We start from the raw sequence: 15,489 nt of genomic DNA, 5'->3' as shown, positions 1-15,489 counted from the left end.
CAGTTGTCCCATTTACCCCCTCCACTCCATCCTGCCCACCCCCTCCCTCCCAATTCCCCTGTATAGTTCATGTCCATAGGTCATACTTGTAAGTTCTTTGGCTTCTACATTTCCTAAACAATTTTACCCTCCCCCTGTCTATTTTCCACCTATTATCTATGCTACTTATTCTCTGTACCTTCCCCGCCTCCCCCTCCTACGCCCCTGTTGATAACCCTCCATGTGATCTCCAATTCTGTGGTTCTGTTCCTGTTCTAGTTTGCTTAGTTTACTCTTGTTTTGGTTTTAGGTGTGGTTGTTAATCACTGTGAGTTTGCTGTCATTTTTACTGTTCATATTTTTTATCTTCTTTTTCTTAGGTAAGTCCCTTTAACATTTCATATAATAAGGGCTTGGTGATGATGAACCCCTAACTTGACCTTATCTGAGAAGCACTTTATCTGCCCTTCCATTCTAAATGACAGCTCTGCTGGATAGAGCAATCTTGGATGTAGGTCCTTGCCTTTCATGACTTCAAATACTTCTTTCCAGCCCCTTCTTGCCTGTAAGATCTCTTTGGAGAAATCAGCTGACAGTCTTATGGGAACTCCTTTGTAGGTAACTGTGTTTTTTCTCTTGCTGCTTCTAAGATTCTCGCGTTCTGTTTCATCTTGGGTAATGTAATGATGATGTACCTTGGTGTGTTCCTCCTTGGGTCCAGCTTCTTTGGGACTCTCTGAGCTTCCTGGACTTCCTGGAAGTCTATTTCCCTTGCCAGATTAGGGAAGTTCTCCTTCATTATTTGTTCAAGTAAGTTTTCAAGTTTTTGTTCTTCCTCTTCTCCTTCTGGCACCCATATAATTCGGATGTTGGAACGTTTCAAGATGTCCTGGAGGTTCCTAAGCCTCTCCTCGTTTTTCTGAATTCTTGTTTCTTCATTCTTTTCTGGTTGGATGTTTCTTTCTTCCTTCTGGTCCACACCGTTGATCTGAGTCCGTTTCCTTCGCCTCACAATTGGTTCCCTGTACATTTCCCTTTGTCTCTCTTAGCATAGCCTTCATTTTTTCATCTAGTTTTTGACCAAATTCAACCAATTCTGTGAGCTTATTGATTACCAGTGTTTTGAACTGTGCATCTGATAGGTTGGCTATCTATTCCTCGCTTAGTTGTATTTTTTCTGGAGCTTTGAAGTGTTCTGTCATTTGGGCCTTTTTTTTTTTTTTTTTTTTTTTTGTCTTGGTGCTTCTGTTAAAGGGGCAGAGCTTTGGGTGTTCCCCGGGGTGTGGTAATGCTTGTCGCTGTGCTGTGCCACTGAGCTATGACACTATATGTGGGGGAGAGGCCGAGAGGGAGTAATGGCGCCCGCTCCACTCTCCACCGGATTTCAGCCACTCCCTCTGCTACCCACAATCAAATTGGGCCCCTCTGGTGCTGGTTCCCGAGTGGGTGGGCTTGTGCACACTCTAGGCCCCCGTGGGTCTCTCCAATGACCTCTCCTGTGAGGCTAGGAGTTTCTCTTGCTGCAGCCCCAGCCCCCACGGGTTTTTCACTCAGAGGTTTGAGGCTTTATTTCCCCGCGCTGGAGCCCTGGGTTACGCAGTCTGCTTTGCTCCCCGCCATTTGTCTGGTTTATCTGTGCGTGAATGTGGGGCTGTAGGGTGCTACCCGCCGCTCTGCCTGCCCCGTTCTCCACCACTCTGAGTCCAGCCCTCTCGGTTTATCTGTGCATGAACGTAGGGCTGCAGGGTCTGCTAGTGGTCAGACTGCCTGCCCCGTTCATCCCACACTCCACCACTCTTGGTCCCGCCACGGCAACTCGAGTCCTCTCCACCCAGGCTGCCCTTCTCCGCCCCTCCTACCGGTCTGGATGAATGTTTCTTTTTTATCTCCTTGGTGTCGGACTTCCTTGCCATTCGATTTTCTGTCAGTTCTGGTTGTGCGAGGAGGCGCAGTGTGTCTACCTACGCTGCCATCTTGGTTCGAGATCGAAGAACCAATTATGATGGATGCAAAAGAGGCACATTCCAAGACACATCATTATTAAAAGGCCAAAGGTTAAAGATAAAGAGGGACTCTTAAAAGCAAGAGAAAAGAAGGTAGTTACCGGAAGGTTGCCAAATGGGAGAGTAGAGAACAATGGGTGAAGAGGTGAGGGGATTAAGAAGTACCAATAAGTAATTACAGAACAGCCATGGGGGTGTAAAGTACAGTATAGGAAATGGAGTAGCCAAAGAATTTATACACATGATCCCCGGACATGAACATGGTGGGGGGGATTGCTTGAGGGAGTATGGGGTGCTGTGCAGAGGGAGGTAAAAGGGGAAACATCAAAAACTATAATAGCATAATCAATAAAATATAATTTTAAGAAATTAAAATACCCTAAAATTCTTTCATATAACAAAGCTCTATTCCTTTAGAACTCCACCAACCCACTTACTATCACAAAGTAAAATCAATACATATTGTATAACCTATATAATCCATTAACATATTTTAGTATTTTTATATTCTTGTCTTTTAAATTCTACGCAATGATTAAACATGGACTTATGCACCAAAATTATAATGCAGGTTACTATATTTGTCTATATTTTTTCTGGAAAACTTTGTATTTTCATATAACCTCATGCTGATGATTAGTTGCCTTTCTTTTCAACTTGAAGAAATCCTTTTAGCATTTCCTGTATGGCAGGTCTAATGAATTCCCCAAATTTTTGTGTACCTAAGGAAGTTCTAATATCTGTATTTTTGAAGGACAGCTTTGCAGATACTGTATACTTGGTTGGTGGCTTTCTTTTTCAGCACTTTGTGTATATCATTCTACTGCCTTTTGGCCTACAAAGTTTCTGCCAAGAAAACTGAATATTCTTATAAAAGTATACTTGTATGAATAAAGAGGCTTTTCTCTCACAGATTTCAAGATTCTTGACTCTTGATGGTTTGATTATAGTCTCAGAGTGAGTCTTTTTGAGTTTTTCCTAGTGAAAGGTTGTTAGACATCTTTAACTTGTATGTTTATTTATTTCCTCAGATTTGGGAAGTCTTCAACCATTAACTATTCAAATAATTTCTCTGCCACTTTGTTTTCCTTTGGGTCTCCCATAGCACATATATTTAGTCCACTTGATCCACCTGACAATGTCCTCAAAGCTCCTTACGCTCTCTTAACTTTTCTTCATTCTTTTTCATTTTGCTTCTCTGACTTGATGACTACAAATAATCTGTCTTTACCTTTGTTGATTCTTTCTTCTGCCTGATCAAGTCTGTTGATAAAGCAGACTTGAACCTCTCTAATAAATTTTTCAGTTCAATCATTGTATTCCTCAGTTCCAGAACTTGGTTTTCCTGATTTTGCTTAGATGTCAATTTGTGTTCTCTTTTATCTCATTGAACTTATTTTTCTTCATATATTTTTATATAGTTTTTTCCCCATTATCATTTAGTCACCTTATATTCCTCTACCCTCACAATCACCACACTACTGTCCATGCCATGAAGACTTTTTCTTTTTTGCTCAATCTCTCCACCCTCTACCATGCCCCACCCCTTAGCTGTCATCCGTTCAGCATTCTGTGAGGCCATCTCTACTTTGCTTCTTAGTTCAGTATGTTCATTAAATTACACATGAGTGAAATCATATGCTGTTTGTCTTTCTCTGATTGTCTTATGTCACTCAGTGTGATGATCTCCAGATCCATCCATAATGTCACAAAGGGTAAAGTTTTTTTTCCCTTTTCCCAGCAATAAAAATGCCAATAAGGATTTCATTGTGTAAATATCCCATAGTTGTTTTATCCATTCATCTACCGATGGACATTTGGGCTGCTTCCTTATCTTGTGATTATAAATAATGCTGCAATGAACATAGGGGTGCTTATGTTCTTTTGATTTAGTGGTTTGGGTTCCTTTGGATATATTCCAAGAATGGGAATCACAGGGTCAAAAGACAAATCCATTTTTAGTTTTTTGAGGTATCTCCATATTGCTTTACAGTGTCTGCACCAGACTGCATACCCTCCAACAGTACAAAAGGGTTCCCCTTTCTCCGCATCCTCTCCAGTACTTGTGTTTTGCTGATTTATTGATGATAGCACTTCTGACAGGTGTGAGATGATGTCTCATTGTGGTTTTAATTTGCATTTCTCTGATGATTAGTGATATTAAGCATCTTTTCATGTTTCTGGGCCATCTGTATGTCCTCTTTGGAGATGTGTCTATTCAGCTCCTTTGCCCATCTTATAATTGTACTGCTTATTTTTGTGGTGTTGAGTTTTGTAATTTCTTTTGTGATTTTTGGACATTAACCCTTTATGGAATGTGTTGGCAAATATGTTTTCCCATATTGTGGGTTGTTTATTTTGTCGGTGTTTTCCTTTGCTATGCAAAAACGTTTTAGTTTGGTATAGTCTCATTTGTTTATTGTTTTTCTTTTGTTTCCCTTTCCTTGGGAGATTGTTTATTTCCTCAGAATAGAGCCCAAAAATAAACCAACACACACTCTTACCTAGGGAACAGAATAGAGAGCTCAGAAATAAAGCCACACCTTTACAGTCAATTAATATTCAACAGAGGAAGCAAGCACATAGAATGGGTTAAAAACAGTTTATTCAATAAACGGTGTTGGGGAAATTGGACAGATACACAAAGAAAAATGAAACTAGACCACCTTCCTACACCACTCACAAGAATAAATTCAAAATGAATCAAAGACTTAAATGTTAGACCTAAAGTCATAAAAATCCTAGAAGAAAATGTAAGCAATGAAATCTCAGACACAGTTAGGAGCTTCTTTAAGAGAGTTTTTAAATTCTTTGTCTGGAAGTTAAAAGATCTGTGTTTCTTTATGGCAGAATTCTGGAGCTTTGTTTTGTTCCTTTAAGCTGTATGTCCCCTTTTCTTTATATGCCTGGTGGTCTTTTCTTTTTTTTTTATTTGGGCATACAACAAAATAAATAAAAAATAAACACCTCTGTCAGTCTTTATAACTCACTGGCTTTATGCAGGATACCTTCACCAATCAGCCCAGCTTGTCATTCTAAACTTTTCTAGGGGTGTGTGCATTTAACTCTCTTATTTTCCAATGTGGATACCCATTTCTCTCAGGAGCCCATAATCTCTTTGTCCCCTGCCATCTGCATTTGGAAGTATAGCTCTCGGCTTCTCTAACATACAGTAGCACTCATATCTATTTTTTGAGGCTTCCAAACTATACCACTGTTCTTGTCAGTGCCCTGAGTCAGGTGAAACAGAAACTAGTCCTGCAACTAGTCTCTGACAAGCTAAAATGTTGGACACCGTACACTTCTGTCCCACTGGAGGGGCTATGGTATAGGAGTATTTTCTCCTGATTACACTGTGCTATGCTATAAAAGAGAAAGACATTCAAAATGTCAGAAACTTTCCTATTCTTTTGAAGGAGTGTGTTCCAAGTTATGTATTGGCCTGGGTGCTGCAGCTTCTCAACTTGTCTCTAAAATTCGTACGATCATGTTTTGGTCAGTGTATTGTTAATGCAGTGTCTCTCTATAGGGGAATAAGGTCCTAGTGCTCCCATTCCACCATCTTGATGATGTCAATCTTCCACAGATATTTTTTCAATCATCTTTTTTAAAAGATTTTATTTATTTACTTTTAGAGAGAAGGGAAGGGAAGGAGAAAGAGAAGGGGAGGAATATCAATGTGTGGTTGCTTCTCACGTGTCCCCTACTGGGGACCTGGCCCTCAACCCAGGCATGTGCCCTGACTGGGAATCAAACCGACTACTCTTTGGTTTATAGCCACTGCTCAATCCACTTAGCAACACCAGCCAGGGCTCAACCATCATTTTTTAGCACATCATAGCAGATTCCACTTAGAGTTGTACTGAGTTACATTTTTTTCAGTTTCTTTGAAAACGATCTACCTCTCTGTATTTGAGACACACAAGAAAATCAGCCTTATAAGGTATACCAATTTGATCATCTACCTAATTTACCACATTCATCCCCAATAGTATTTTGTGTGTGTGTGTGTTTTAAAGTATTAAAAATCAATCCTCAAATGAAAAGAAAAATCAATCCTCAAATGATACTGGATCAGAAATGTAAAAAAAATATGCATGAGGAGTTTTTAAAGGTAATTTGGGAAGAGATTATTTGGCAAAAATGTTTGAGTCATACTGGTAAACATACTTAAATATAGTGAACAAAGTGCTTCATACAATAATGCTATTACAAAAGTTAAAAAAAAAAAGGGGGGGGGGCTATATTATTATATAACCACAAATTTTATATATTCCTAAAAAAAATCTTAATACTTGCTTATGATGGTCACTAGTATATTCAATTAATTAATTTATTAATTTGGTACTATTTACTTTTTTCTTAGTCTATCATAAAAGCTATTCATAAACTTTAAAATTATTTTACTTTTACTAATATAATAGTAGCCATAATTGAAAATAATATTTTAGTTAAGAATTTAACCTCAACAAAAGTTGTTAGTCCAGAAAAAATCAATAAATATCTATATTTTAAGAATGATAAAAGGAATCCTGTGACAAATGTGCTTAATAATCTCCTCTTACACCATTAATCTGATATAAAAACAGAATATTATACAATCCATATTCCATTAGTTAAAATTGTCATTTTTTTATCCTTAATATCCTAATACTATTCTATCACATCCAGTTCTAGCAGAACAAAATTACTCCACAGAACTTTAACACTGGTACCCCTTCCTAATCAGCAGCTACTTCTAAAGTAAGGCTAGATATAGACAGGATAGTTCACATAGGTGCTAAAAGACAAAATTCTAAGCAAAGGTACATTTGTTTCCTGTTGCTGCCATAACAAATCAGCACAATTTTATTGGTTTAAAGAATGCAAATGGGAGAACCAAGATGGCGGCGTAGGTAGACACACTGCGCCTCCTCGCACAACCAGAACTGACAGAAAATCGATCGGCAAGGAAGTCCGACACCAAGGAAATAAAAAATACACATTCATCCAGACCGGTAGGAGGGGTGGAGATGGGCAGCCGGGACGGAGAGGACTTGTGTTGCAGTGGCGGGACCGAGACTGGCGGAGTGTGGGACCAACAGGGCAGGCAGTCTGACCACTAGCAGACCCTGCGGCCCCACATTCGCGCACAGATAAACCAAGAGGGCTGGACTCAGAGTGGTGGAGAACGGGGCAGGCAGAGCGGCGGGTAGCACCCCGCGGCCCCACATTTGCGCACAGATAAACCGGACAAACAGAGGGGAGCAAAGCAAACCGCACAACCCAGGGGTCCAGCTCGGGGAAATAAAGTCTCAAACCTCTGATTGAAAACGCCCGTGGGGGTTGGGGCAGCAGTGGGGGTTGGGGCAGCAGCAGGAGAGACTCCCAGCCTCATAGGAGAGGTCGTTGGAGAGACCCGAGGGGCCTAGGGCGTGCACAAGCCCACCCACTAGGGAACCAGGACCAGAGGGGCCCAGTTTGATTGTGGGTAGCGGAGTGAAGGACTGAGGTCTAGTGGAGAGGGGAGGGGGCACCTTTGCTCCCTTTCGGCCCCTCCCCCCGTACAGCATCACAGCGCAGGGACCAGGGTTACCCCGCCCCGGTGAACACCTAAGGCTTCGCCCCTTAAAGTAACAGACACGCCAAGACAAAAAAAAAAAAAAAAAAAAAGGCCCAAATGACAGAACACTTCAAAGCTCCAGAAAAAATACAACTAAGCAAGGAAGAGATAGCCAACCTATCGGATGCACAGTTCAAAACACTGGTTATCAAGATGCTCACAGAATTGGTTGAATCTGTTCGAAAACCAGATGAAAAAATGAAGCCTATGCTAAGAGAAACAAAGGAAAATGTACAGGGAACCAATAGTGATGCAAAGGAAACTGGGACTCAAATCAATGGTGTGGACCAGAAGGAAGAAAGAAACATCCAACCAGAAAAGAATGAAGAAACAATAATTCAGAAAAATGAGGAGAGGCTTAGGAACCTCCCGGACATCTTGAAACGTTCCTACATCCGAATTATAGGGTTGACAGAAGGAGAATAGGAAGAACTAAAACTTCAAAACTTATTTGAAAAAATAATGAAGGAGAACTTCCCTAATCTGGCAAAGGACATAGACTTCCAGGAAGTCCAGGAAGCTCAGAGAGTCCCAAAGAAGCTGGACCCAAGGAGGAACACACCAAGGCACATCATAATTATATTACCCAAGATGAAACAGAAGGCGAGAATCTTAGAAGCAGCAAGAGAAAAAACACAGTTACCTACAAAGGAGTTCCCATAAGACTGTCAGCTGATTTCTCCAAAGAGACCTTACAGGCAAGAAGGGGCTGGAAAGAAGTATTTGAAGTCATGAAAGGCAAGGACCTACATCCAAGATTGCTCTATCCAGCAAAGCTGTCATTTAGAATGGAAGGGAAGATAAAGTGCTTCTCAGATAAGGTCAAGTTAAAGGGGTTCATCATCACCAAGCCCTTATTACATGAAATGTTAAAGGGACTTACCTAAGAAAAAGAAGATAAAAAATCTGAACAGTAAAAATGACAGCAAACTCACAGTGATTAACAACCACACCTAAAACCAAAACAAAAGAAAACTAAGCAAACAACTAGAACAGGAACAGAACCACAGAAATGGAGCTCACATGGAGGGTTGTCAATAGGGAAGGGGGAAGGGGGGGAAAGGTACAGAGAATAAGTAGCATAGATGATAGGTGGAAAATAGACAGGGTGAGGGTAAGAATAGAGTAGGAAATGTAGGAGCCAAAGAACTTACAAGTATGACCCATGGACATGAACTATTGGGGGGGAATGTGGGAGTGAGGGGGGTAAATGGGACAACTGTAATAGCATAATCAATAAATATATTTTTTAAAAAATGCAAATTTAGGTGCTGGCCAGGTAGCTCAGTTGGTTTGAGCATCTTCTCAATATGCCAAGGTTGTGGGTTCGATCCTCGGTCAGGGCATATACAAGAAGGAACCAATGAATGCATAAATAAGTGGAACAAATAGATGTTTCTCTTTCTTGTACACACTCTCTAAAATCAATACATTTTTAAAAAATTAAATAAAAGCATGCAATTTTATTATCTTACACTTCTGCTGTCAGACATCTAATTAGAGTCTGAAGCAACTAAAATAAAGGTGTCAGCAGAGCTGTGTTCCTTTCTAGAAGCTAGGGAAGGATCCATTTTTTTGTTTATGCATGGTGCCAGCATCATTCCATTCCCTGTAGTTGCAGGACTGAAATCCCTGTTTCCTTGCTGTATGTGAACAGAAGGTTATTCCTGCTTCTAGAAGTGACCAGCATTTCTTAGCTCATGGCCCTCTTACTGCATCTTCAAAGCCAGAAAGGATGAGTTAAGTCTCTCACATATTCATATGCTTCTTCTGCCTGGTTTAAGGAGTTCCTATGATTACTCAGCCTACCCAGATAACACTAGATAATCTCTAATTGAAGGTCAGCTGATTAGCAACTTTAGTTCACTTCTGCCACATGAAGGGAACATACTAACAGGTTCCAGGGATTAGGATATGAACATCCTGGGGACTATTATGCTGCGTAGCATAAAAGTCATTTAGAAGAAACTTCTTAGGTAAGGATGAAAACAGAAAATAATTTATGAAACCCGGGCTTGTATATGATAATCATAAAATTGTTTCTGAAAACATTAAGCCAAACAAACAACTTTAGATGTATAATCTTCAAATGTTTAATGTGTTTCTTGTGGAATATAACTGTCAGTCTCTAATGACCATTTATACTAACTACAAATTACGAGTACCAATATCCAAGTTAACGTCTGTAATTTAACAAAACAGTCATTTCTCTTTGTTAATGAGAAGACCCTTGAAAATAGATCTTTCATCCCTTTATAACAAAAGGCAAAATAAAAGATATTTTAGTGGGAATGAACCTTAAAATGGTGTGTATTAGGAATTGTTCACATTACTAATTATTTGTCTAACTCTACTAACAATTATTTTTCCATTTTGAGGGTAGGTTTTTAATTTCTGGTCTCAATTTTTAAAGAGAAATGCCTATCATGTTAAGAAATATATATGCATCAATTACAATTAAATGTGAAATGTATCTTTTTAGAACTATTGGCATGGTCAATTTTCTACCAAAAATACTTTAAATATTTTTCCTCTTGTAAAATATACCAGAGGCTTTACGTTTTTTAATCTTCATGTATACTGAGTCATATATTTCAAATGAAAAAACAAACCTTTACACACTTCTCCTGAATATCATTTCTCTGAGAAGCAAATTCGAGGACAGGAGTTTCACCACCCATTCCAGATCCTTCACTTTTCAATTTGCTAAGGTAATAATCTGATATCCAGTCCATGAAGACAGTTAAAAGTTCATAAACTTGTGCATTAAGTGGTACCTGTATGAAAGAAATTCAACATTTCAGTTCACAACCTCACAACATTTCAATGACAAGCTTTAAATTTTAAGTGAGTATACCTAAAGCACTTCACTAAAATAAGTTTCAAAAAGCTCCAAATGAAAGAAATCCAAAATCAAACATCTCAATTATTAGAAACATGTTAAGTGCTAGCTGAGAGAAGAAAATTCATCATAATAAGGAAATTGAAAGTACTGCACCTCATTACAAAAACAGAAAACTTTCATAAAAATTCTTTATCCAAGATTGATAATATAAAAAATTAAAATTGGAGAGAGCCAGGCTTGGCTGTGTGAGAGGCCAGGTGCTTGCTTGGACCAGGGGGGCTTGAATAGGAGGAATTTCTTGAAAAGAAAAAGAGAAAATAGAGGAACTCTGCGGCTATTTACAGAACTCTCCACAGCATCCGTGGCCTCTTGTGCCCCTACCCCCCCAACCCCTGGACTGTAAACGCGGGATAAGCAGCCCCAGCACACACCTGAAGTCAGGCTGGCGCACACCCAGATCAGGGGGCTGGGTGCCCACAACTGAAACCCTGGGTGGGCACACGCACCCTGATCAACGGCCTGGCTGCCCGAGCGCACAGGCCCAAAGCCGGGGATCAGTGTGCACCCAGATCAGCAGCCCAGCTGCCTGGGCGCACATGTCCAAAGCACCTGGGTGGGTGCATACCCCAATCAGTGGCCTGGGGCCCACACCTGAAATCCCGGGTGGGAGCGCACCTTGATCAGGCACCTGGGCACCCACAACTGAAATCCCGGGTGGCCTCACCCTCATAGGCATCTTGGCTGCCCGGGTGCACAGGCCCAAAGACAGAGATTGGTGGGCAACCCGATCAATGTCCTGGCTGCCCGCAGGCGACCACATCTGAAGCACTGGTTCTGAACAACTCCCACCTAGCCCGTTCGCACAGAGCCCTGCAGGACCTACTCAATCTCTGGAGGAAGGAAGAACCCCAGCAGAGGGGAGCTGCAGGGCTAGGGGAGACTGCAGTCCCCGGAAAGACTTGACCCAGTAGGGGACTGCACTACCCTGAAGGAGCACCAAGAGCCCCTACCATCTAAGAGAGCAAAGAGCAAGAAGGTGGAGTGTGAGTTGCCCTTAATTGGTGCACCTCAAGGACAGCACAACTGGTGAACTAAAGGCCTAGGAGGGAGCAGAAGGACCCTGAGGAACTGGACTGGAGGCTGGACAACAGCAAAGAGTGTGGCTCAGGAAGGGAGAAAAGTGAAACCAATCCCTCTAACCACCTTCTCCCGTTTCACAGAAAGGAAGACCAGCAGAACTAACGTGACCAGTTTAAAGCCAGCAGAAGGCTTTTTTTTTTTTCTTCTTTCTCCTTTTCCCACAGGTGACACAATAAAACCTGGAGCTCTGAAAAGACCAGAGTTAGACCCTGTTAGACCTGTAAATGACAGCCCAAGACCAGCGAGCTCAGGAGATTAAGGAGATGGCACCACTGAATCCCACTGGCATTCTGCCATAGAAGTTCGTATCATAAACCCAGGGAGTCAGACAGATCAATTTAAGAAGCAGAGACTAACAATAAGAGTCTCACAAACAATGGGAAGACAAAGAAACAATCCACAAATAAAAGGAAAGGAGGAAGTCTCAGAAAGAATGCTAAATGAATAGAGGCAAGTCAACTATCAGATACTGAGTTCAAAGCAATAGTTATCAGGAAGCTCACTGAGCTCACAGAGAATTTACCAGAAAATACAGGGAAACTACAATGAACTCACTGCAAATTATATCAACATGAAAAAGGAAATAGAAACTATCAACAAGGGCCAAGAGGAAATGAAGAATAGAATTTCTGAACTGAAGAACACAGTAGAAGGAATCAAAAGCAGACTTGATGAAGCAGAGGATCAGATCAGCAAGCTGGAAGACAAAGTAGAAAACAACACCCAGAAAGAGCAAGAAGAGGAAAAGAGGCACTGAAAGAATGAAGAGGGATTAAGGGAAATGCACGACAATGTGAAACGTAGTAATATCCGTATAATAGGGATACCAGAAGGAAAAGAAGAGCAAGGGATAGAAAACCTGTTTGAAACAGTAATGATGGAAAATTTCCCTAATCTGATGAAAGAAAAACTCACAAATCCAGGAAACACAGACTTCCAAGGAAGAGGAACCCAAAGAGGCCCACTTCAAGACACATAATACTTAAAATGGCAAAATTCCAAGACAAAGAGAGGATCTTAAAGGCAGCAATGGAGAAACAAGAAGTAACATACAAGGGAGCCCCAATAAGGTTAGAAGCTGACTTCTAAATGGAAATGCTCCAAGCCAGAAGACAATGGCAGAAAATATTCCAAGTAATGAGAACCAGAGGCCTGCAACCAAGGCTCTCAATCAAGATAGAAGGCCAAATAAAGAGCTTCCAAGACAAAAGAAGTCTAAAAGAATACACCTCCACCAAACCAGCTCTGCAAGAGATGCTAAAGAGACTGCTTTAAGGAAAGGAAGGAAAAGAGAAAGAGAGAGGAACACAGGTAGGAAAAAATGGCAATGAATAAGTACCTATCAATAATAACCCTAAACGTAAATGGATTAAATGCTCCAATCAAAAGACATAGAATAGCTGAATGGATAAGAAAACATGACTCACACATATGTGGCCTACAGGAGACCCACCTCAGGACAGAAGACCTACACAGACTGAAAGTGAAGGGCTGGAAACAAATTTTCCAAGCAAACGGACAGGAAAAAAAAGCCGGGATATCGACACTCATATCGGACAAAATAGACGTCAAAAGAAGGGCCATAAAGAGAGACCCAGAAGGTCACTTCAGAATACTCAAAGGAAGAATCGACCAAGAAGACATAAACATTGTAAATATATATGCACCCAACATAGGAGCCGCAAAATACATAATGAACATCTTGGAGGACTTCAACGAAGATATTGACAGCAACACAATTATACTAGGGGACTTTAACACCCCACTGTCAAAAATGGACAGATCTTCCAAGCAAAATATCAACAAGGATATTGTGTCAGTGAACAATACCCTAGATGAAATGGACTTAACTGATATATATAGAGCTTTTCATCCCAAAGAAGCAAAATACACATTCTTCAAGTGTACATGGAACTTTTTCGAAGATAGACCACATGATAGGACACAAAGCAAGCCTCAACAAATTCAAGAAAACTGAAATCATATCAAGCATTTTCTTTGACCACAAGGGAGTGAAACTAGAAACCAACCACAAAGGAAAAAACCCAAAACACTCAAAATCATGGAGATTGAATAGCATGCTATTAAACTATGAATGGGTCAAGAATGAGATTAGGGAAGAAATCAAAAAGTTTCTGGAAACAAACAAAAATGAACTCATAACAACCCAAAACTTAGGGGACACAGCAAAGGCAGTCCTGAGCGGGAAGTTCATAGAAACATTCCAAACAAACACCTTAACCCTACTCCCACAAGAACTCCAGGAACAACAACAAAGACAGCCCAGAGCAAGTACAAGGAAGGAAACAACCAAGATGAGAACAGAGCTAAATGACATAGGGAGTAAAAGCACAATTCTAAGGATCAATGAATCCAGGAGCTGGTTCTTTGAAAAGATAAACAAAATCGACAAGCCTTTAAGTAGGCTCATCAAGATAAAAAGAGAGGGGATCCAAATAAACTGTATTGGAAATGAAACAGGAGAGATTACAACTGATACCACAGAAATACAAAGGATTGTAAGAAATTACTGTGAAGAACTGTATGCCAAGAAATTTGAAAACCTAGGTGAAATGGACAAATTTCTAGAAAAATATAATGTCCCAAAATTGAATGAAGAAGCAGAAAACCTGAACAGACCGATAACAGCACACGAAATTGAAGCAGTAATCAAAAAACTCCCAACACACAAAAGCCCTAGACCAGATGGTTTCACAGGAGAATTCTACACAGCATTTAGGGGAGAGCTAACCCCCATCCTCCACAGATGATTTCAAAAAACTCAAGAACATGGAAGACTCCCAAACTCTTTTTATGAAGCCACCATCATCCTAATAACAAAACCAGATGAAGAAACAACAAAGAAAGAAAACTTGAGGCCAATATTGCTGATGAACATGGATGTTAAATCATCAATAAAACATTGGCAAACTGCATCCAGCAATACATTAAAAAGATCATACACCATGACCAAGTGGGATTCATCCCAGGGATGCAAGAATGGTAAATATTCACAAATCAATAAACAAAATACATCACCTAAACAACAGCAAAGACAAAAAAATAACATGATCATATGAATAGATGTGGGAAAAGCATTTGATAAGATTCAGCACCCATTTCTGATAAAAACACTCAGCAAAGTGGGAATAGAGGGAGCATTCCTCAAGATCATAAAGGCCATATATGAGAGACCTACAGCCAACATCATACTCAATGGACAAAAACTTAGAGCCTTCCCACTAAGATCAGGAACAAGACAAGGATGCCCTCTCTCACCACATCTATTCAACATAGTATTGGAAGTCCTAGCCCCAGCAATAGGACAAGAAAAAGAAATAAAAGGCATCCAAACTGGAAAGGAGGAAATGAAACTGTCACTATTTGCAGATGACATGACAGTGTACATGGAAAATCCTACGGACTCCACAAAAAAACTACCCGACCTAATAAATCAATTTGGCAAAACAGTTGAATACAAAGTCAATACTCAGAAATCAAAGGCATTCCTGTATACCAACAATGAAACATCAGAAACACAAATCAAGAAAAAATATCCCATTTGATACAGCAACAAGAAAAATAAAGTACCTAGGAATAAACCTTACCAAGGAGGTGAAAGACCTGTACTCAGAAAACTACACAACACTGAAGAAAGAAATTAAAAAAGACACAAACAAATGGAAGCATGTACCATGCTGATTCATGGATCGGCAGAATTAACAGTATCAAAAGGCCATACTACACAAAGCAATTTATAGATTCAATGCAATCCCTATTAAAGTACCCATGACATATTTCACAGATATAGAACAAACATTTCAGAAACTCATATGGAACCATAAACAACCCAGAATAGCTGCAGCTATTTTGAGAAAGAAGAACAAAGCAGGAGGGATCACAAAACCTGATATCAAATT

General features: G+C 40.2%; 1 protein-coding gene across 8 annotated transcripts in view; it reads right to left on the bottom strand.

The window, feature by feature from the left end:
• CCDC138 (coiled-coil domain containing 138) overlaps positions 1–15,489 on the bottom strand; it is a 142,639-nt gene that overhangs the window by 59,333 nt on the left and 67,817 nt on the right. For 6 of the 8 annotated variants that reach the window (XM_024552361.3, XM_045189161.2, XM_045189160.2 and 3 more), the window contains one exon: positions 10,197–10,361. The exons of the other annotated variants lie outside the window; for them this stretch is intronic. In XM_024552361.3, coding sequence (XP_024408129.2) covers positions 10,197–10,361 — 165 coding nt within the window. The remainder of the gene's footprint in view (positions 1–10,196; positions 10,362–15,489) is intronic. 8 annotated transcript variants of the gene reach the window in all.

Source organism: Desmodus rotundus, chromosome 3 (genome assembly GCF_022682495.2).
Source record: "Desmodus rotundus isolate HL8 chromosome 3, HLdesRot8A.1, whole genome shotgun sequence".
Classification (NCBI taxonomy): Eukaryota; Metazoa; Chordata; class Mammalia; order Chiroptera; family Phyllostomidae; genus Desmodus; species Desmodus rotundus.
The sequence above is the reverse complement of the archived record's forward strand: the minus strand, read 5'-3'. Positions and strand labels throughout refer to the sequence as shown.